Source organism: Mustela nigripes, chromosome 4, assembly GCF_022355385.1.
Source record: "Mustela nigripes isolate SB6536 chromosome 4, MUSNIG.SB6536, whole genome shotgun sequence".
In the NCBI taxonomy this organism is placed as follows: domain Eukaryota; kingdom Metazoa; phylum Chordata; class Mammalia; order Carnivora; family Mustelidae; genus Mustela; species Mustela nigripes.
Genome location: NC_081560.1, coordinates 22,262,910 through 22,287,002, shown reverse-complemented (window position 1 = coordinate 22,287,002; position 24,093 = coordinate 22,262,910). Strand labels below are relative to the sequence as shown.

General features: G+C 42.1%; 1 protein-coding gene across 9 annotated transcripts in view; it reads left to right on the top strand.

The window, feature by feature from the left end:
• NRF1 (nuclear respiratory factor 1) overlaps window positions 1–24,093 on the top strand; it is a 151,396-nt gene that overhangs the window by 100,618 nt on the left and 26,685 nt on the right. For 8 of the 9 annotated variants that reach the window (XR_009403752.1, XR_009403753.1, XM_059396412.1 and 5 more), the window contains exons 6-11: window positions 3,411–3,569; window positions 4,399–4,596; window positions 5,207–5,308; window positions 9,090–9,248; window positions 11,719–11,876; window positions 19,609–19,733. Coding sequence is in view for 7 of the 9 variants with exons in the window: in XM_059396412.1 (XP_059252395.1) it covers window positions 3,411–3,569; window positions 4,399–4,596; window positions 5,207–5,308; window positions 9,090–9,248; window positions 11,719–11,876; window positions 19,609–19,733 (901 nt within the window). In the remaining 2 variants the exon portion in view is untranslated. The remainder of the gene's footprint in view (window positions 1–3,410; window positions 3,570–4,398; window positions 4,597–5,206; window positions 5,309–9,089; window positions 9,249–11,718; window positions 11,877–19,608; window positions 19,734–24,093) is intronic. The other variant, XM_059396417.1, reaches the window with a different exon arrangement.

The window sequence follows — 24,093 nt, the reverse complement described above, 5'->3', positions numbered from 1 at the left end:
CTGCTTCCTTCTGCCTTTTCCACCATACCCACCATACCGGACATGAAAAATGGAGGATAAATGCCTTTCCATACATCATGGTGTGTTTAGTACTAGAAAACTGTTTCAGAACATTGACTTTTTCTTTGAATTTAAGAAAAGAGCCGATGACTGAAGTAATAATAAAACTGCTGTTAAGTCAATGCAACATGTGTATATCCCCACTATCTCTGATCCTTTGAATTGACCTGTATATTTACATTATCATTTTGCAGTTGAGAACATTAAGATTCAGAGGGGGCTGGGGTTCAGAGCCAGCTCTCTGAGTCTAGAGCTTGTGTTCTTATTACTGATTGACAAGAAGTTGACTCGAGAAGTAGTCAGGAAATATTTCACAAAGAATGTGGGATTTGCTGGGCAAATAAGGAATGAGTGTCGGCATTGGAGTGGTAGCTTGAGAAGGTACTCCAGTAAGGGGAACAAATTGAAAGGCATAGATGCAGGAATGAGTTTAGTTCTTAAGATAGTACAGAGACTCACCCAAATAGGACCAAGGCTGCCTGTTGTCAATTAGCAGGAACTGAGTGTGCTGGGAGGCCGGATTGTGCTGGAAGAGCTAGACAGAGGAGTCTAGTTTGGTTGCTAGGAGTGAGAAGCCGTTTAAAAGTTAACACTTAGGGGGCGCCTGGGTGGCTCAGTGGGTTAAGCCACTGCCTTCGGCTCAGGTCATGATCTCAGAGTCCTGGGATCGAGTCCCGCATCGGGCTCTATGCTCAGCAGAGAGCCTGCTTCCCTCTCTCTCTCTGCCTACCTCTCCATCTACTTGTGATTTCTCTCTGTCAAATAAATAAATAAAATCTTTAAAAAAAAAAAAAAGTTAACACTTAGGAAAACCTGCCCGTCAGGGATGCATGGGATGTGGAAGAAAGGGGAGAACGTGTTGTTCCTCAAACCAACTAGAAGGATGCACTAGCCTTGGGCTAGGAATGGGGATGAGGTGGGTATGGAGAAGAAGGGATGGAGAGCACAGACATTTCAAAGAAGAAAGAATTGAACTTGCAGTGAGTAGCTAGGTGGGTGTGGAAGGAAAGAGGTAAAGCTGACTGAGATTTTGAGCTTGGCTGTCTAGGGAATGAAAGTGGGGTTCTACTAGCAAATACTAAGACAGGTGGATGGAGAGAAGGCAGAGGAGGGTTTTAAGTGCATAGGTCGGTGCTCTGCCCACACTTCCTATAACCTGTGAGTCCTTGCAACCCAGTGAAAGCCTGATGGGAGAGAGCCAAAAAGCAAGACAGGATGGAAGGTGTCTATCACCAGGTGCCAGGGTGACCCAGAGCTGAGGGGTGTGGGAAACTATGATGGGAATGGGTGCGGGATCAAAAGCTGAAAGTTGTCAGAATCGGAGAATGTATGGAGTTCCAGGTGGGACTGGAGTGGTCTCTGTCCGCCAAGTGTTTCTGATGGCGTGTTTCTGAACTCTGTAGTCTTATGTTAATTTAGAGCTCTTGAGCTGTACATCGTTATCTCCAGACTGCCAGGTCTGGATATACAGAACTCTCCTTTTGGAGAGTGCTGTTGGGTTTAAAAGAAAAGAGATACTCATGAAAGTGTGTGATATCAGTTTATTTGGCATCTGAGAAAGCCATTGTTGTTTTTTTCCTTTTTCCACCCTTGAAGAAAAGCAAATATTGTGTGTGAGGGTTAAGCCTTTTCCTTCTCTCTGTATCTGAGGCAAGAAAAAAACGGAGTCCCAGAAAAGCAGAATAAAGGGGAAAATGACTTTGAGATGCACTTTCTTAAAATAACTGGAGGAGTGACCTCATGAGCAAGCTGATAGCCTGGGTTTGCAAATGGATACTTTCTATTAGCCTACTGCTCGATGCCGCAGAGCCAAATATATATGGAGTGTATTATATCATATCCTGTAGGCAGGAGACTGTCTGGGAGAGGCAGACTTGGGGAGGTGAAAGGGTTGAGGATGTAAACACAGTCAACCAGAGCTCTCCTTGTTCTGGGAAGCTTTACTGATTTGGGTTCATGATTTCCTATTATATAATAATTGGTGTCAGCTTCTGGTGAAATAATATTCAAATAAGAATACCTGATACCTCAGTAGGCTCTTGAATACAGAAGTGGTGCTGCATTCATTCTCCCATTAATACTTGACCATTCCCATTTCTGGCTTCTTTTTCTCTTTTATCGCTACAAGCTCATGTCCTTGGGTATGACCCATTGCTAAAATTGTCTTCTCCTTTTAGTCTTGAGCTGTTGGGGCAGTGTGGATGTGTCCTTAGTTGGAGGGTGCTGCTTCTCTCTGGAGTGTTGCAGAGGTTAAAAGGAAAGCAGTAGGTTCGGGGAGGAACATTATAACTTGATAAACTGCTTCTCTTGCCAAAAATCATCGTCAGCAATTAAGAGTATTCACAAAGTAAGCTCCCCTTCCCCTCCAACGCACATGCTTAGTGTGGTTACTGTGCCAGGAGAATGGCAGTTGTCTCTGGTTTAACACCATGCCTGGTCTGGATTCGATTTGTGAAATAAATCTGGATGAAGTCCACAGTGTGTTTAAGATCACTGTGTAGGTATGTCTGACTCAGACATGGGCCTAGCATACCAGAAACTTTCTGGAAAAGCTTTAGGGTTATTTTCTCTTTTTCTGAAGTAGAGCCTACTTCCCATTTGTAACCAGCCACCTTCCTGAATGCTCTTACTGTTTATGGTAGTTTTTCATATGATTCTCTGGGGTTTCCAGATGCATGGTCGTATCATCTACAAATAGTGGTGATTCTACGCTCCTCACCTTTTATTTCTCTGATCTGCTTGCCCTGCTCACTACCTCCAGAACAATGTTGAAAACACATCGGCTTTGTTTGACACCTTAAATGTGTGGAAGATTGTAGAAGGGAAATGAGGGAAATAGCATCCATACAGTATCTTAGGAAGAAATCACAGTTGGTGGCTGATATTCTTGATCTTCTAGGGCCAAGTCATTGAAATACAGCTTAGGGCATGCCTCACCGACATATGTATAATTCTCAGCCCCCCATGGAGCTAGGTATTCTGTGGAAAACAATGGGTTCTCATCAGTCACATCTTGGAATTCTCTGAGACCCTCCAGGAAAGCTCTATGTTTTATTATCTTAGAATTTAGTGGAGGGACGCCTGGGTGGCTCAGTTGTTAAGTGTCTGCCTTCAGCTCAGGTCATGATCCCAGGGTTCTGGGATCGAGCCCCACATCGGGCTCCTTGCTCTGCAGGAGGCCTGCTTCTCCTTCTCCCACTCCCCCTGCTTGTGTTCCCTCTCTCACTGAGTCTCTTTGTCAAATAAATAAATAAAATCTTAAAAAAAAAAAAAAAAGAATTTGGTGGAAGACACAGCCACATCTCAAGATGTTTTTCATGACTGCTAATGACCACACTCTTGTCTTCTAGGCCCAGCTGCGGGCATTTATTCCAGAGATGCTCAAGTACTCCACGGGTCGGGGAAAGCCAGGCTGGGGCAAAGAAAGCTGCAAGCCCATCTGGTGGCCTGAAGATATCCCATGGGCGAATGTCCGGAGCGACGTCCGCACAGAAGAGCAAAAGCAGAGGGTGAGGGTTTCTCAGACCTGAGTAGCCTATTGCTTTTCCACTCTGAATCAACTACCTCAATTTTGGGGATTCCACTTCTTGTGCTAAAAAAGTCTAAAAATGTATGTGTGAAAGTCAAACCTGTCTCCCAAAGAGGTTTGCTGTTGTCTGATTTATAGCCTTTCCCATTCCATCACTTCATCTCTATCAAGACTCGGGTTGGGACCATGAGTTTACTGTGCTCTCTGCCTACTTGCCTTTTGGAGCAGTTTTAATATTATGAGGTGCTTGGAAGAACTGAAGAAATGTTAAGAAAAAGTATTAAGCACTTTGAAGACTTAGAAATGTCCTTATTTCTAGTTAGCAGGAACCACTGTTGAAAAATATAAATAAAGAATTAAAGAGATGACAAGTTGGTTGAGGCTGCTAATAATGATACTTCTTTTTTATTATAAAGATGGACTCAACTAGATGTCATCCCTTGCTTTTTCTGCAAATTGTTTTTTAGTTATCCTGGAAGTTTATTGAGAATCTTAATATAAAATTCTTGACAAAAGAGTAACCTTCTTTTGTGAGAAGTTTAAGATTTGGCCTCAGGTTAGAAGAGTATAAAACCCAAAAGCTAAACCAGACTTTGATCAGGAAGGAATCTAGTGGGAAATTTTTGATGCTTGATGCTGAATTTCTTTGTGCCACAATAGGTCTAAGGGAAATAACCCTAAGGGAGCTTATTCTGTACCGGCTTGGTGTGGTTTGGTTTGATAAATAAGTACCTGCTTATTCCATAGTAGGGCTGAATAACCAACATTCTTTGTGACTTTAATGTGGTTGTCTGGTCTTTTGGTGACAGGTTTCATGGACCCAGGCACTACGGACCATAGTTAAAAATTGTTATAAACAGCATGGGCGGGAGGACCTTTTGTATGCTTTTGAAGATCAGCAAACACAAACACAGGCCACAACTACACACAGTATAGCCCATCTTGTACCATCACAGACCGTAGTCCAGACCTTTAGTAACCCTGATGGCACTGTCTCACTTATCCAGGTAAGTAAACCTATGTTATCAGATTGTGGTTTGTGAAGTAGATCGGTGGGCACTTCGCCTCAGACTGGAGAAGGTTTTCATCATGCAAACTCTTAATTAACTTTTTATAGCTCCCCAAAGTCTTTCTATCTGAAATTGGTTTTTTAATAAGATTTTAAATTGTCTGCAATTTGTTAAATACAGGGCCATCGATAGCTTTTTCTGGACATTTTCAAAACAAAGCACTGTAAAAATGGCTTCTTTTATACTGTTTCATTCTATCAGGGGCAGGAACTATCCCTTCGGAATTACCTCTCCTGAGGTAAAACTCAACTTGATGGTAGATGGGAAACCTCTAAAATTCAAATCGGGGTGAAAGTAGAAAGTTGGTTGATGGACGCTAGTTACCAGTGGTGAAATATGCTAGCTTCTAATATTGATTTATTGGGTTGAAATAGAATTCTGAAACTCATGTAAGTGTCTGAGATACGATTTTAGTAACTCACTTCACATTACAAAGCGTATTAATCATTACCTGTGCTGAATTTGGGATTACATAAATCTTAACTTCCGAATAAAGGAGAGGTAGAAGGATCCATCCACTCACATCACTCTCCGTGTTTTTCTTTAGGTTGGTACAGGGGCAACAGTAGCCACATTGGCTGATGCTTCCGAATTGCCAACCACAGTCACTGTTGCCCAAGTGAATTATTCTGCAGTGGCTGATGGAGAGGTAAGAAAGAGGATTTGGTCTGCATTGACTTAAATACATAAATGTATAGGTGAGGGAGTAGTTAGGGTCCAGAAGATTAAAAAGATCGGGTAGCCAGTACATCTGTAGCATTATTTTATTTAAGCTTTTTAAAACATCAGGCCATGACAGTTTTACAAAATATCTTATGCCGTGTATATTAACTGTAATAATTGAAATTCATAGGCCTTCATGATAGACCTGTCAGAAACTTATAATTTTATATTTGCTATATAGCATTTTATATAATACACAATAAAAAGAGATTATCCATGTAATACTTTTATGCTGTGAATCCCAAAGATTTAATCATTGGGCTCTATTAAAAAAATTTGATCATTAAGAGTGGAGCTACTAAAGAATTCTTTGGAGGGATAAAAATATTTGTAAATCAGTGGCCATGATTTACTACATTTTAAATATGCCTTTGAAAAGACTTTATGAGAAAATCCTTCTCTACCAAAATCAAGGTAATTATGGGATGTTAACCTAAAGGTAGTGAACCTTAATTGAGCACTTGGTAAGTGAAGTGCTCGACCCTATTAAGAATAGATTCTTTACTTTATAGATAAGAAAACTAAGACTTGCCCAGAGTCACAAAGGATTGAAGCTGAGTAATGCATTTGGAAAATGTTGTCCAGGCTCTGAAGCCTAAGCCATTTGTGGGGTTCAGGAAAGGGTTCATTAAGGCACTGTGGGCCTTTCCCCTAAGGTACCAGTGTGGCATAGCCCTTGAAAAATAGCTAACAAATGTCAACAAGCAGTATTAGAAATAAAGCTAAAAATATGATCTCACCCTTGTTCACAACCATGGGGCATTTCCACTCAGAACACCATAAAGTCATTTTCATGTGTACAACTCTGGAAAGGGAGAGAACTGAGAAAGTTCTCATGGCTAGTGAGTTGAAGAGAAACACAGCCAGGCTCCCCGGTCAGCCAACAGGAAGTGAGCCCCTGTTGTGCTGTGCTGTGCTGACGTGTTAGAAGTGTGGAGTGGCGTACACAGGAACCCTGTTCTCCAGATGCTCCTCCTGTCTCTCCACTGTGTGGGGGAGAAAAGTGTCTCCATAGATGGACTCTGGCCCATGCCGTAGATGCTGCAAAGTGGTCTGTGCCTTCAGGAGAGAATGTTTCCAGCTAGGGAGTCTGAGAAAGTTTGGAGGCAGGAACAGCAGTTGGTTTTACAGTATAGAAAAGTGACAGTCAAGAGGATATTTACTTTTATAAGTATATAAGCATCATGTAAGAGTATGGATCAGTTGAAGGAAAAATTCATCAGTCCCCAGACGCTAGAACTGGAGGACACTAGACAACACTAGAACTTGACGTATGAAAGAGATAGAAAAGACAGTGGTGGGTACATTCACAAGACTTTTTACTCTCTGACTTAATCAAAGTTATCAACCATATCTACCTACCAAGTGTTTCCTGATACTATTTAAAGAAAGCAGCTCTTTGTTTCTTAAACATATCCCTAGAGACGAATTCTTTGAAGCCCATTTTACTAAATAACTTCACATATATAGTGGTCAGTTAATTCAGAAGTTCACAGAAAAATATGAAGAATTTTTAAAAAAATCTCAGTGACTTATCTATGGCATATTTTAGTACATCATTTTTAGTCCTCTATTGTAGGAATGGGTGAATGACAGAAATAGCCTGCTGGTAAATACCCAAATTCATACAGATTTTTTTTAAAAAACGTAACTCTTTGCACACTTAGAATGAGACAAAAATGATATGAAGAGAAGCAGCACAGGTTATCTCAGAAAGTGACAAAATGTTTTAGATTTTGTAGCATGATTTATTTGCCTTCTCATTCCTCCTAGATGTTGACATGGTTGTTAGCATGTCAGTTTTGAGCCCTAAGAACTGGAATTACTCAAAATATCTCACTGCTTAGGGCAGATAAGACCACATCAAGTTAATGAAACATTGTATCAGATGATTCAGTAAAAACATCCTATGGCCTTGTATTTACCATCTTTTCTTACAAGGAAGAGAAAGTACTTTACAAAAATAAATGATACCTCTACTTTTAGAAGTTTAGAAGTTCATTTTGTTATCCTAACCTTGCCAGTGAGAGTTCTTACCATTAGACTACACTGCCTCAACATCCAGTTAATTACATTTAGTTAAATTTATTAGAAGGACCATTGGGGCCAGTCTCTTCTGGTAATATATGGTCTCCCAAATCTGTTTGAGTACTCTCTGTCCTGAGAATACCCAGTAATCTAAGTACAGTTGACCCTTGAACAACATGAGAGTTAGGGGTGCAGACCCCCCTGTTGCAGTCAAATTCACATATAACTTTTTGATTCCCCTAGAACTTAACTACTTATAGCCTAGTATTGATCAGAGGCCTTACTGATAACACAGTCAATTAACACATGTTTTATATGTTATATGTATTATACACTATATTCATACAATAAAGCAAGCTAAAGAAAATGGTATTTTAAAAAACATAAGGAAGAGAAGAGTGTTTATAGTACTACACTGTATTTATTTTTTTTTAAATCCCCCCCAAAGGGACCCATATAGTTCAAACCTGTGTTGTTCAAGGGTTACCCATAGCTACAAAGAAACAAAAAATCTCTAACTTTAGTCACCTTAAAACTCATTAAAGATGCTATAAGTTACATAGACACTATAAGTTACATAGACATTTAGAAATGAACAAGGAAATAGGGGTGCCTTGCTGACTCAGCAAGTTCGGGGCCCACGTTGTGAGTTTGGGCCCCATGTTGGGTAAAGAGATTTCTCACATGAATACACAAACTTTAAAAGAAGAGAGACTTTTGGGGCACTTGACTGGCTCAGTCAGAAGAGCATGCGACTCTTGATCTCAGGGTCATGAGTTCAAGCCCCACAGTGGGCGTGGAAAATACTTTAAGAAAAAAGGAACAATGAAAGAATTTTAAAATAATATGAAATAAACTATCTTGATTTCAAAATATTTAAATAATTTCAGTTTTGATGGCGTACTTACAAAGGCAAATGGGTTTGAGAATTTATCCTGTCGTGTGATAAGTCCACCAATTGGTAGTGGTGATATTCATTGCACTTAAGTGTCAGAAGTCAAATTTTGAAATAGAGTAGTATCTGATCATAATATGGTTCTGTTAGAAGAAGAAGAAACAAGAATTGAAGACATGAATTTTAAGCTGAACCATTCCACATGTAATGGTAGCACAACTTATTCTAGATGGTTTTTTTAATGAATATCAGTGTACCTGAAATATAAGTAGGCTGAAGTACAAGCAGGAAAACATGAATAAAGGAATATGTTCTCCATCCTGCCATTCAGTAAACACTTTCTGAGCCCTGTGCCATTTACTGAGATTTGATAGACACAGGAAAATAAAGACGGCTCTTGCTCTTAGAGAGCACACAGGTAGGTGGTAGAGAAAAGACACATCATAGCACAAAGACAATGAGGTAAGGATCCAGAGGAAGCAAGCCCAGGGTGCTATGGGACATAGGAGAGGTCCTGAGCCTCGGACCACAGGGGAGTGGAAGGAGTTGTCTAGGCTCCTTCAGGTTCCCCTGAGGTCAGACTAGAAGCGAGGGTGGGAGTTGTGTTCCCATCCAAGGGAACAGCACATGCAGTGTGTGGCTCCATGAGTGTGTGGACGGGCCTCAGTGGTTCACTGTAGCTAGAGGGATAGAGTAACCACAGTTTGAAGGGCCTCATTGGAGTGGGTCTCTCAAAAAAGCATTGATGCTAACTGTACATCCTCTGAATATCTTTCCCTCCTAGGGCTTGGGGCCCTTTCTCTGGGACATGGTGACATCCGGCATAGATAACCACACAGTGGCTCCCAACAGATGGAAAGGGAGAGCAACAAGAGCTCAAGCAAATACAACTAAAGCACTGAGACTGAAGAATAGGAAATTCCAAAGAAATGTTAACACCCAAGTGATTTATTTATCACCTGCCATTATTCTGAATAGAAATTTCTTCTTCTGCTTCTTCTTCCTACTTCCTCTCTACCCTTTGCCACCATCCATTAATCTTTCATGCCATATAATTTAACTTCCTTAAAGTATACTGTATATGGCAACTTTCTAATACCATTTTTGCTACAAATACAGTTGTAACTAAATGTGTATACATTAAATTGCTGCCAACGGAGTCTGAGTATTGGGAGAGCCGCACAGGCCCAGCTCTGCAGTGGGATGGGCAAAAATACAGAGGGGCAGATCTGGAAAGAGGAAGACTGTTTAATGGCAGAAGGTGACAGGGCCTGGCCAGCTCTGGTTGGTGTTTCGAGGGGAATCATAGACCATCTACAAATTGGCAGTGTAACTTGCCATTAAAAGTGGCATCATTTGCAGTGACACTCGCCAGAGTAATGAAATCAAAGCGATATTCATTCTTGGGAAGCCAGAGTTTTGTGAGTTCCTGAGTGGGCAACTTTGCAGCTCTGTGGGGAGGAAATGGGCTGTCTCCGCCTCTTAGAGATGGGCTCCGGAGGCGTGCTGGCCTTGCCCGCTGCCCGTGAGGACTCAGGGCAAGTACTAGGGCAGTTCAAAGGAATGTCCCATTTTCTGGGAGGCTTTTGACAAGCATTTTGAGAAGCACTATCATCGTCTCAGTATGGTAATAGAAAAGCAGGAGGCACTTTAAATATCTGCCTCTCCTGAGCTTGGGACACTTTCTTTGGGAAAAAGTTGACCTGCAAGCACAAGCTCTCTACTCTCTGGGCCCGACCCATGTGATCAGGAGCCCCAGGAGCGCCAGCAAGCACGGCTAATGTCCTGAGACCCCAGTCCATGGAGATACTGTACCTGAGCGCACTGATTTATTACCACCCAGATTTTGAATAGAAACTGATTTCACTGCCCCTGCTGCTTTTTGTTTTTGAGGGGGAATAACTGATCAACTGTACTTACTGAGCAAAATGGACTGAAGTAGCTAGATACAGGTATTCGGGACTGAGAAATCTCAAAATGCAGAGCATTATACTAAAAGCAGTGGTTCTCAATTAGGGTACAGCCCCTGCCCCAGACATCTGATAATGTCTGGAGATGTTTTTAATTGTCATGACTAGGGGGGTCCTGTTATCATCTAGTGAGTGGGCAGAAGCCAGGGGTGCTGCTAAACATCTTAGAATGCACAGGACAACTCCCCCACACACACACCCTTACTCCCCCCTTTACAGCAAGGATTCATCTGGCCTCAAATGTTAATAATGCCAATGCCAAGATAACCCCTGTCCCTGATCTCACAGAACTAAATTTTAGTCTGTTCTCTCACCAGATAAAATTATTTTTTTAATATTTTATTTTGTTTCTTCGTAATTCCTCTCCACTAAAAGGAAAGCAGGTTTTGCTACATTTAAAAAAAAAAAAAAAGTTTCCTGAATTTGGCAGTTTCCATCAAAAAATTAAAATACAAAATAACTTTAATATACAATCCCACCTCTAGGAATTTACTCCATAAATAGACTCCCATAAAATATATAACATAGTATGTAAAGATACTCATCACAGTACTGTTTGTAAGAGCAAAAGGCGAGAATCATCTTAAATGCCCATTAAAAGATGGCTGATTAAATAAATCATGGGGTGCTTATATACTGCAAATGTGCAGCCATCATTATGTGTCATGAATGAATGAAACAGTTTTATATGTTCTGGAATAGAATCACTTCGGACATGTATTGTGGGTGAAACAAGCAAGGGCCAAAGAGATAACGTAGAATAAGCTGCCATTTTTATTTTTTACAAGGTCGTAGAAAGGGGGGAAGTAGGGAGTGTGTATGTATATAAATATACTTGCACAGAGAGAGAATATCCCTGCAAAGACACATAAGAAATAGGTAACAGTGGTCACATCTGGACAAAAGGTTGAGAATACTAGCATTGCATATCCTTTGGTATCATTTGAATATTTTTAGAATTATAATTACTGTCTGTTCAGAAATTCTAACTTTTGAATGTTATGATTTATTCAAAGTTATTTTAATCTGAGCCATAGTAATATATTACCTAATCAAAAGAATTCAAAAGAGTAGGTAATGCATTGATATGGCTCAGATAATTCAAAAATTATTTAAAAGTATACATTGGAAAATCTGGCTTTCTCTCTCCTATCCAACCTCTTCCCACAACTCCCCTCTCACCCCCCATACATGGAGGAAAATATTTTCAGTGGTTTCTTTTGTGTCCTTTTGGAATTTCTTTGCGCATATATAAGCAAATGCAAATAGATTATTCTAATATCCCCTTTTTTAGACACGAAAGATAGCATACTAAAAACCCTGTCCTGTGCATCGTAGGTCATGGTAATTTAAAAATGTGTGTGTGATTGGCCTAGCTCGTAGCAGTTTATTATACTCCTTTTGTGACTTTGATTCTTTACTGTCATGTCCTTTCTGCCTCAGGTGGAACAAAATTGGGCCACGTTACAGGGAGGTGAGATGACCATCCAGACAACGCAAGCATCAGAGGCCACCCAGGCGGTGGCATCATTGGCAGAGGCCGCGGTGGCAGCTTCTCAGGAGATGCAACAAGGAGCTACAGTCACCATGGCGCTCAACAGGTGGAGGCAGGGCTGGGGGAGTAAATGAGGATGGTGAATCTGTCCCTACCTACGGGTTGTGGAGAGAGATGTTGTACCTCAGTCTGTCACAAATGGTGTTTGGAGCTTAACACTCGCGGTCCCTAGGTACTGTCCTTCTCATCAGCCTCACTCACCTCGTTACTGCCCCACCCGACCCCGCCGCAGCTAGTCCAGCCTTCTGGCTTCCAGCTCAAGCGTGCTGCTGCAGGGCCGTTGACCCTTCTGCTGTTTCCTATCTTGTACCCTTTATCAGACCAAAAACAGCAAGGTTTGAGTATTTGGGGTTTTTCAAGGGACCAAAGGATATAATAAAGCAAGAAGCTTCAGGACTGATTTTCCATTTACCCTACAGAACAGATTGCTTTTAGTCATGCTTTCACGCCTACAAAAGAAACTACTTTTTGTTAGAGGCATTAATCCATGTTGTGGCTGGTTGAGAGCTGATTTCACTGGCTTTTCAGGAAATTTGTTTCCCCTGCTGATCAGTGACTTTGAGCTGAGTTTTAGATTTTTAGGAAAAATAATTGAAGTATTTTTCTTCAGGTATTAAGTTTAAGAAAGGTGCTGCAGAATGGGATACTCCAGCGAGAGGGAGTTTCCCAAACTATATCATTCCCTGCTTGGTTCCTTCTGTTGGTTGTTGATAGAAGAGATCATCCCTGTATCATTCTTTTTCTTCTTCATTACTACATAATTTTATTTTCAGTGGACCCAGGCATTTTACCTAATAATTAAGAGTGTGGGTCTTGAAGCTAGACCACCTGGGTTTACACTGCAGCTCTGTCACCTACTAGCTGTTTGACCTTGGATCAGTTACTTGAACTCAGTGCCCAGGCTTTCCTCTTATGTAAAATGCGACTAGTAACAATAGCTCCCTTATACGGTTATTATGAGAACTGAGAAAGATAGTGCACGCAAGATCCTTAGACCAGTGCCTGGCATATGGTAAGGGTATGGTCCCCGTTATGTGCAGCAGCTGTTAGCCTCACATTTAGTCCCTGAATTCTGACCTATCTGTGCTCCACTGGGTAAGGTCCTAAATACAGAGGACTGAGATACAATGTCTGCCCTCAAAGAGTCATATGGTTTATCTTTGGGGAGATTGATTTAAGTAAAACACTTAGTAAAATAGTAAAACTATTACTCAGCATAATTCACTATTGAATTGTATAGTACAGTCTTTGAATGTTGTAGAAATTCAGAGGAAGGGGACCATCTCCTCCAAAATATAAGAAACCACCCAAAATTTAGGTTTGTTGAGATAGATAATTAGAAAGCCTTGATAGGCTTAGGTAGGAATGATGTCCATGTGACTGTTTAGTATAGGGGCTGAGAAGGTTCTGAGGTCACATAGGTTCAGGTTTGGATTCTAAACTGCCACTTATTAGCCATTTGATCTTGGTTTCCTCATCATAAGGATAATTTTAATCATACAGAATTGAAAAAATACAGAGATGGTATATACAAAACTCTGATCCGGTGTCCCACCTGTACTGAGCACTTCAAGAATTAGAGCTATTGGGGCTCTTGGGTGGTTCAGTTGGTGTCCCGCTCTCGATTTTCACTCGGGTCATGATCTCAGGGTTGTGGGTTGGAGGTCCGCACTAGGCAAGGAGCCTGCTTAAGATTCTCTCTCTCTGCTCCCCCTTCTAAAAAAAGAAAGGAATTAGAGTTACCATTTAAATTTCATTTTAAATTTTGTCTATTCAGAATTCCTTACAATGAGAAGAGATTAGAAATAGAAGGCCAGTTAAGAAGAGGCAGGCCAGGTGTGCCTTGTTAAAGGTTTGGAAACTAAAGTGGTGAGAGTGAAGATAAAGTGATTGAATTTGAAGGGAATGTGGCCAGAGTGTGGTTGATTAGGTATGGAACACACACAGCTCCCAGGGGTCCTCACTGAGTCCCCGAGTGACCTGGGATTGAAACTTTTTTCTTAGCCCATTGAACCATGTGGCTTTTCAGTAACATGAAAGTCTTATTTGACCCCTTGCACTTTGGCCCAACCCCACTCCATCCTTTGAGAGAGGACACACAGAGAAACTGCCTAAAAGTCATGGCCAAAGTGAAAACCTCCCTCTGGTCTGGTAACCCCTCACTGTGGCATGGAGCCTAACGGGCCACCATTAAAGACCAGCAAAACTTGACTTCACTGAACCAGCACCTTGGATATTCCAATGAAGTGTGAGTGTCCTGGGAACCCTGTACATAGTGGAAAATATGAGGCACATTCTGGCTCCCTTCAGTGTAAGGACAAGGAGAGTAATGGTTTCCCCGAGGGCTTGTTAACAAACTCAGTTGCAGCTGAGGTGGCTGTAGTGTTTACTCCAAAGGAAGGAGAAGGCAGTTCACTGTGGCAAGGAGGAGGAGTAGAGATGTTGAAATCTGTTTGCAATCAGAGAGTTCAGCGCCCCGATGAGTGTTGGGGGATGGTGTGTTGCAGCCTCTGCTCAGGGTGAAGAAACCAGGCCTGGTGGCCAAGACTAGACTGTCACCTGCTACTAGGGGGCTTTCTGGTTCCAGGCGAGGTCACCCACTGTCTAATGCCAAGAGGTTTGGACTTGAGACGCAGACTCCCCTGGTGTTTGCTTCTTTGTGGGATGAGACAGTACTCCCAGCCTCGCTGCAGATTGTGTTGCTGGAAGTGAAAACTACACTGAGAAATCCGGTCTTTGTTCCCATGGTAACAAAGCGATTTCGTAGAGCTGCTTCCTTCTAGCCTGTTTCAGGTGCAGATGGAACAAGCAGGCTCCTTTAATAATCACCTGCCCCTGTGCTGCGCTGTAAACAGCAGATGTGGGCGCAGAGCGAGGAGGGCGAGGCAAGCCGCGTGGTGCGGCAGGTGGGGAGTAAGAAGGCAGAGGGGCTCCTTCATCTGCTGGAGGGGAAAGGGGGGTCAGGACAGATGCAGGACAGACCTGTTTTTCAACAACGCTGTTAAAAGAGTTTTGTGTAGCAAGTCAGAACAAGGGCCCTGGCCTCAAACAGCCTTTGGCCCATCCTGGCGTTAGAAATGACACAAAGAGGGTAAGGAGAAATGGTCATTAAGAAAAATCTGGAAATTAGTTAATTTTAATTATTTTCAAAATACATAATAAATTAGCACTTTTCGGAAGGAGATGGGGGAGAAAATCAAAATGAACAAATGAGGTGTGGAACACGACAGCTCAAAAAACCTAAAGTATTCAGCTGAGCAACCAGAGGGAAAGAAAATGAAATCATCTTTTGGTTGTTGTGATATAAAAATTAATTTGAAGTTTCAGTTTGTTGGTTAAGCTGTCCTAGATTATATTCCCTCTTAAGTCCATTTAAATCAGTATGGCCCTGGGTTGCCTGGCTGGCTCAGTCAGAAGAGCACACAACTCTTAATTGCAGGGTCCCCACACTGGGCATGGAGCCTGCTTTTAAAAAAAAAAAAAAAAAAAAAAAAAAAAAATTGTTCTAAAGTCAGCACAGCCCTTTCATATACAGATGCATGGTAAGTATTTATAGACTGAGTCTACATTTGCCCTACTAGGAATTTGCACTGCATTGTCAACACCGAGACAATTATTACTTGTGTGTCTACTGTGTATTGTTCTGCGACTTGGCGCTATGGGGAAGGAAAGGCTTTGAGTTTGCTTCTCAGGGAACTCAGGGTTGCTGTTCTTTTGCTGTGAAGACATTTGGCTTAAAAAAAGAAGTGAAGCTTATCTTTAAAGAAAAGTTTACTGTTTTTGTTTTTTTTTTTTAATGAAAGTACTATTGACTTAAAATTAGAGATATTATTAAAATAAAATATGGCTGTCATGTATGGACAGGTACTTATTTGTCTAGTACAATGGGATGGATAGGGATGGATAGGGATGGATGACCTAGATTAGAAATCCTCTCTGGAGGGGCGCCTGGGTGGCTCAGTGGATTAAGCCGCTGCCTTCGGCTCAGGTCATGATCTCAGGATCCTGGGATCGAGTCCCGCATCGGGCTCTCTGCTCAGCAGGGAGCCTGCTTCCCTCTCTCTCTCTCTCTGGCTGCCTCTCTGTCTACTTGTGATTTCTCTCTGTAAAAAAAAAAAATCTTTAAAAAAAAAAAAAAAAAAAAAAAAGAAATCCTCTCTGGAGATGGAGGGCAGGGGCCCACAGCTGCTGTTTTCTCCTGGGGATGAAGGCTGGACACTTGCAGAGAAGAAGCTGATGAAAACTTTGCATTTGCAACTCTGGTTTAGAAACTTAGTTTTGTCAAAATCCTGTGAGGGAGTAGCTTAAGCGACTTTTTTGTCCGTCTTCACCTTGTAAGTAAAGGACATCTTTTCCTAGCAGTCTAGTTGGCTCACTCCCATCCAATCTAGTGTTGGTGGTTAGAGTTCATTTGGAAATGAAGGCCTCTTGGCCAACGGAACTCTCTTCCTGCCCCGTGGGAAGGATCCCTCCATCACTGTTTTGCCTCTGGCCCCTGCCCCGGGATGAAATAACTAACCTCACCAGCCTGCGAGCTCGTTCTCCCCCTCACACCTCTCTGGTCCCGGATTGCACCGGCTTGGGCTGGTTCCCTTCCTTTCTTCTACCAAACGTATTTTAGAAAGGTGTTAAAGAAAATGACTTCAGATATGTGGAGCTTCAGACGTAGTAAAATAGGTCTGACTGGGAACTGGTGTGCTTCCAGTCCGCGGGGCTCTCCTCCCTCCGTCGCCCGTGAAACTCCACACTGCAGGCACGTGTGCAGGGGCTCCAGGACGGGCAGGACACCTGATGGTCACAGAAATGCGATTAAACAAATTGTGATAAAAATTGTGGAGAATGGCGTAGTTGCTGAGGTAACCTGTAAACAAAGCTCATATTTCCATATAAACAATTCTCATTTACAGCTTCCTTCTCTAAAATACCGCGCTGCCACAGCTTAAAGAATGGACTTTTCAGCTCTCCGTGATGTCAAAGGCCAGAGTGTGAAATATTTTTGTCATGAATCAGTGACAACTGAGTACTGTAAAATTTTCTTAGAAACAGATTCTTTAAAAATATATATATAAAGATTAAGGATCTAGACACGAAATCACTAATTTTATGATCTCTAATAAAGATTTTTTTTTTAAAGATTTTTATTTATTTGACACACACAGAGAAATCACAAGTAGGAGAGGCAGGCAGAGAGAGAGGAGGAAGTAGGCTCCCCGCTGAGCAGAGAGCCCCATGCAGGATTCAATCCCAGGACCCTGAGATCATGACCTGAGCCGAAGGCAGATGCTTCACCCACTGAGCCACCCAGGCACCCTTGTTTTGTTTTTTTGAGAGAGAGAGAGAATGTGAGAGAAAGAGAGAACACAAGACGTGGGAGGGTCAGAGGGAGAAACAGACTCCCCACCCAGCAGGAAGCCCAATGTGGGACTCGATCCCGGGACCCCAGGATCATGACCTGAGCCAAAGATAGTTGCCCAAGCAGCTGAGCCACCCAAGTGCCGTCTAATAAAGATTTTTGAAGGACTTTAAAATTAAACTCTACCATGTAAAATGTGAAGAATAACCTTAGTAGCAATTCCAGATCAAAGGTCCTTTTTAGTTGTAAATTCATATTACAGATATCATGCAGTGACTGGCTGTAGGCCTCAGATCACCAAGAAGTATATTTAGGCATGGAGGGTGATCTTAGCTCGCACATGGGCTGCATGTACACTACAGGACTATTGAGGTTTTTTTTGCTTAGCCTGAATTATACCCCCAAATATTTATGAAGGAAGCAAACATATTTGAAATACATAATTATGACTTTGAACTAAGAGGAAACCTGGAACTTAAAAGTTGCCACAGATGAATGACTAGGGGAAAGTGGGGGAGGGGTGTCAGCAATTTTGCATTTATTATTTTGAATAAATGTCAGAGAGCATTTACACGAGGAAATACAGTGTTAGGTGAAAAAAAGCAGCCTATAAAACTGCGGGATGATCCCAACTATTAGCCATTGTGTTTAATAGTAGAAGGAGATAACTTATCTCTGTATGACATTTTTTAAGTTTCTTTTATATTTAATGAAACTAACACGTCAGCTACATGTATTTTAGTAGCAGAAAAAAAATAAGTTTTGAATGCAGAGACATCAAAACTAAAAAGCAAAGCAAATTAGTAAGAAAGAGAATTTTCTACTTACTGGGACTTTCCTGTCCACTGGGTTTCTTTTACTGCTTCCTAGAATCCTTGCATTTCCCCCCAGGGAAGTGATCATGTCCGTTGCTTTACTTGTCTGCTGACCTTAAATGAAAGCGTCGCTGTTGAGTGTGGTACGTGTTGCTTTGCCCACAGTCAGGACATGTCTGCCCTAACTGGTCCAGGGCCCCTCTTCCCCGCAGTCGCACCTACAGCTCGTGACTGTAAGGTGCCTGCCAGAGTTGGGGCCTGCAGCTTCAGGGCAAAGCTGGATCAATTGGCTTTTTCGGTGTCAAACCCAGGACTTTGCCCACCTCTACAGAACTGGATGACACCCCCCTCTACTCCATGCCCATGTTTGATGCTCCTTCAGTAGCAAAGTGGGAGCTGATATTTTCCCAGAAGAGGTGCTGAATTTCTGCTTCTTTCAAATTTTAACATCTCTGAAATGTGGATACTCCAGTCTTAACAGTTATCAGGCATTTTCCTTCCTTTCTTGCTGGCACATAAAATAATGATGCATTTTCTAGTTTGTAGCATCATAGAATCAATAAAAATGGTATTTGTGCATTTCGGAAAAGCATATAGCAAGGAAAAGAAAGAAAAATAGGATACAAATTGCTAGAATAATGCTCACTATAAAGAGATGGCTAGTATCTTTCTATTTTACTAAGTGTTTGCTTTGCAATGAAGGGAGATTTTTTGGTTTCAGTGTGTTTCTAGAAGCTAGGAGTTTGGGCTTATGTCATCATTTAAAATTTCAAGCCTTAATAATTTAGCACTGCCCACGTGTACCCTGAGATGAAGAGAAAAGCTAGACTTTGCAGGATGTTAGGGCCTCAGTTAGCCATTACTGTGTATTTGAAGTCATAGATATGAACTACATTGTTATTATTTAATATTAATTAAATAGTTCAGGTTGACTCCTCATGTTACTGTCCATCCTCTGCCACCAAAGGGCAGTTGTAGATAATCTGCCTAGTGTTACCATAAAGAGAAGACAGAACCAGAAAACCTTGTGATTGCCAACCAAAAGGGCTTTTGCCTTGTCAGTGTGGGTCAGAGATCCCACTCTGCCTGGCAAGCACTCAACCAGTGTTGATAAAGAAGAGACTGGTAATGAGTGCCTTCCGTCCTCAAACACCCATTTCTTAGATATGAAGGATATCTCACATTAGCTCTATAGATCTGCAAGATGTGGGGGTTCTCTGGCTATTACTCTTCTCATTTAAAAATTTCCTCTGGGGCGCCTGGGTGGCTCAGTGGGTTAAGCCTCTGCCTTCGGCTCAGGTCATGATCTCAGAGTTCTGGGATCAAGTCCCGCATCGGGCTCTCTGCTCTGCAGGGAGCCTGCTTCCTCCTCTCTCTCTCTCTCTCTCTCTCTCTCTCTCTCTTTCTCTCTGTGCCTACTTGTAAAATAAAATAAAAATTTCCTCTGGCTCTATCCAGCAGCACAGGACTCCTGTCTTCACTGGTAGGCTCGGACCCACTGAGTCCATAGAGGAGTCCAAGGAGGGTTGGGAAGATGGTTTCTCTTGGTGCAGCGCTTTGCCTTTATTCAACTTACACACCCCCCCTCTCTGCTGTTCCTGTGCCCACAGTGAAGCCGCCGCCCATGCTGTCGCCACACTGGCCGAGGCCACCTTGCAAGGCGGGGGACAGATCGTCCTGTCTGGGGAAACCGCAGCAGCTGTCGGAGCACTTACTGGAGTCCAAGATGCTAATGGTAAGAGAACATAAATATTTTATTGAATATATTCCCTGTTTCCACTTAAACCTTCATGACATGACTGACAGCAGACCCTTCAGAAAGAGGTTGAGCTTTGATTTGAGTTTTCTTTATTGATAAGGCAATTGAGGCCTAGTGAAATTCTAGGAGTCTCTGATTCTTTTCATGAGTAGGAGACTTGGGGTTTTCTGGGGCGGTGGGGGGGGGGATGCCATGATAATGGCTATCTAATTGAATTGCTTATTTGAAAAGTATTTTGCTGTGATAGGACTGAGAGGTACTTTAAAATTAGCTACGGGGCGCATTTTGTCCTTTACTCTCCCATGGGGTAGATCAGTATCCTTTGCAATAGCAGAGACCCTCCCATGGGCGGTACATTGTGGTAAGTTAGAATGTTCTATCTCAAGAAAGGCCCCAGCAACTCACACAGGGTCAGCCCTCAGGCTGTGATGAAGGCGCTTTTCTGGTTTGTGCCCTGGAGTCTGCCTCCTGTTAAATGGGACCTCACCAGGGACCTCTCGCATTTAGCCAATAACACGCCACCACACTGCCCTTCTTCCCCAGGATTTTGACTTCCTGGGTATTGGTGACTGCCTGAAACAAAAGGGATAAAGTTCATAGAAATATGGTGGCAAAATTTACAGCTTCAGCCCAGCTCTTTGGATCTATTTCAGCAGGCTCTGGAAGTCAGTTACCCAGACCTGGGCTGCCCGGGGAAGTGCCGCAGAAGTCTGGGTCAAAGAGAAGGACCAGCCCTGTTCTGTGACACTCTGGGACTGTTCATTAAAACTTTTAAAATACACATTTTATAAATAAATAAATAAATAAATAAATAATAAAAATTATATGTATAATTAGGTTAAGTAGGACAAGTTAAGTACTCCATGGTTTTTGGAGATTTCTTTTTAGTCTTGAAAAGAGGATAAATAATAGTGGTCTTATTTAGATGGAAAGTTACTTAATGATATCAGTGGCTGAGAGAAAAGTTCCTGCCGCTTTTTAAAGGATAGATCTGTTATAAGTGAACAAAGTTACTTGGAAAAGTCTTTGAAGAAAGACCCAAAGCTGTGTCCTCCTTTGGGAGTGAGAAGAGGAAAGTACTTGTGTCTCTCACCCAGAGAATAACACAGGAAATGTAAAGAGCCCCTGTGGCTCCTGAGAATCATCTTCTGAAAAACAAACACACAAACAAACAAGCCAAGAAATCAAACACTGCAGCTACAGCCTGCTTTTTCTGTAGGTTTGGGGGCTTCCATGAACTCACCCTGACAGAGATAGACTTGATCTGCAGGTTAAAGGGCATCTTACAGCCACGTGTGTTCGGGATAAAATGGACCATAGGTAGATGGAACGAAAAACCTCCCTCTTTAGCTAGAATCCTACCCCTACTTCCTTACTTTATGCTGTTCCTCTTCTGAGTCCTGATCTACCTTGAACAGCTAGGGTATCTGGCTCTGTGATGCTCTTCTGAAGTGCAGATTACTGTTTTTTCCTGTGGAAAGCTCCAAATACTTATCTGTGTGAGTTTGATAGGAGATTGTTATCCCTTCTAATGGTCTTGACCGACCTGTCGACCTGTCGGGGTTTAGGAGAATAGACAGCTTTATAGTTCTGGCTCCTCCTTAGTCTCACCTTCTCAGACTGAATTTATAGGTAAGTATAAGGACCCTGGGGGTCTCTGGCCCAGTGGACCCATTCCGCCATACAGTAAAGCTGAACCACACCCACTATCACTGATTCCCGGAAGCTTCCTCTTCTCCGTAGCCTTGGGGTATGTAATCAATTGTGTTGATTTCATGTAGTTGATTGTGTTGGTGGTAAGAGAATATTCTGGTCTGCATCCTAAAAGCCAGCTGTTCCCAAAGAAGGCCGTCCCCAGTGTGTGACTGCCAACATGTGCCTAACTAAGATGTGAGAGTTGGAGTTAGCACTTTTTTGGAGCAGCGTTTCTCTATCAGACTGGGCGGTTGAGTTGCGCCTTACCCCAGCAGTTTTAGGCCACGGTCAGTCATTTCATCTCTCCCTTTGGGAGTCCAGAGAATGAATCTAATATTGGATGTGATCCAGATAATTCTGATGCTCCTTCTGTCTTCTGACATTTTTACCCAGAGTGCTGTAGAGTTTACTGTGGGGCTGGAACCAGATCTCTCCCATGTACATAGCTGATTTGGTATCTGGGTAGACTTACGGAATTCCCTTCATTCTTTCAGAGTGTGTCCTATTGCCAGAGTTTGTCACTTCTGTGATGACAGCCTTATGGTGTCTGCCAGTAGACCAAGTTTATTAACAGGAAGAGTATTACCAGGAAGAACCAGATGGTAGAGGAACAAGGTGCTATTTGGAAATGCCACTACTGGGGAAAAAGAAATACACCCCAGATTCCAAAGTATGATTTAAATAAAAAATCCTATTAGCAGACAACTTTTCTGAGAGCAGTCTGGATATTGTTTAGGCCTGAAGGAGAGAAGTTTCTGCTTCTTCTGGGATGGAGAACCATTGTGTGTGGCACTTGAGAGAGTATGGTAATGGGAGAGAGAGGACAGTTTTGGGAGTGGAAGATAACGACCCAGGCATGCACACCAGAAGTTTGATTGTTGGGTCACCAAGGCAGAATCGACAGAGACCTTGCTCCCCAAACATGTCTTCTTTTGTCTGAACTCTGCTCCTGCCAACACTCAAGCACTGGTTTTATTTTATTTCACGTATGCTTTCCCTTTTTTGATAGCACTAAATGGGTCTTTGGTCTCTTAGGATGGAATTTCATGATTTGGTTCAATTGAAAGCTTTCACAGGTGCCTTTCTTTTTATTGAAGTGCAGGTAGAATTGCCTAAGACTAGGGAAGGCCTCTCCATGAGTGCCTTCCTTTACATCTTGTCTATTCCTTGCTTTTCTTTTCTCACAGTCGTTTCTTGCCTCCCCACCCCTCACCCCAACACCCTAGTATAAAAGGTGATGCAGTCTTGTAAGGCAGGCCCTGTGACCCTGAGTCACCCCTCACCTGACCTCGACACCCATGGTTAGCAATCTTCGGGCAACCAGATCTACATATCTTTTTTCTTCCTTCCTATTACGGCAAGAATAATTAAAAATAGGAACTATAGAGCACCTGGGTGGCTCAGTCGTTGTGTCTGCCTTTGGCTCAGGTCATCACCCCAAGGGCATGGGATTGAGTCCCACATCAGACTCCCTGCTCTGAGGAAGCCCACTTCTTTTCTCCCACTCCCACTGCTTGTGCTCTCTCTCTGTGTGTGTCTCTCTCTGTCCAATAAATAAGTAAAATCTTTAAAAAAAAATTGGAACTGTATTGACCCTTGGCCACCTCTTTGAGGTGCTGTTATGTCTGAGATCTTATTGCATATTCATGCAGCTGTCTTTTATTCCCAAAAGCTAGGTGAGGGGGTGGGAGGGACTAAACAGATAGTTCATAATCAATGAAGATAATGGGAATCATCTACTTCAGTTGTTGTCCCATTAAACCTCTTAACAGAGCTGCTAAGAAAGTATCCTATTTTAAAGCTATAACCCCCTTAATTATATATGTTGGAAATAGGGTTTTTTTTTCTTCAGTTTATTTGTATTTTACTTTTGTTACTTCATTTTTATTTCCATAATTATTGTCTTTTGCCTTTACATTTATGGAGGCTCCATATCAGATAAATATCTATATGGCAGTTCTTCTGTGGTCTCATGTTTTATTTTAAATACTGTAAAATAGGGACACCTGGATGGCTCGGTCAGTTACGCTTCTGCCTTCCGCTCAGGTCATGATCCTAGGGTTCTGGGATGGAGTCGTGCATTGGGCTCCCTGCTTAGTAGGGAGCCTGCTTCTCCCTCTGCCTGCCAACTCTCCCTGCTTGTGCTCTCTCTCTCTCTCTCAGACAAATATATAAGTCTTAAAAAAAGGGGGGGGTTAAAAAAAATGCTGTAAAATATCCGGAATTTGTTTTGGAATATGATATTAAGTAGGAATCTGAATTGATTCTTTTCCCCTGCATAATCTCTTCCAGTACCATTTATTCCACAAAATGTTTGAAATCCATCCTTTCTAAATTAATTTGAGATGTCATTTTTAACATATGTAGAATTCTCTTTCTTTTTTTTCAGTTTTTTATTTTAATTCCAGTATAGTTAACATACAGTGTTCTATTAGTGTCAGGTGTACAATACAATGATTCAGCAATTCTGTATATTACTCAGTGCACATCCTTATAAGTGTACTTACTCTTAATCCCCTTCACCTTCCTCAACCCCCCCACCCCCCTCCCCTCTGGTACCCATCAGTTTGCTCTCAACTAGTTAAGAGTCTTGCTTCTTGATTTGTCTCTCCTCCCCCTACCCTGCCTTTGTTTGTCTATT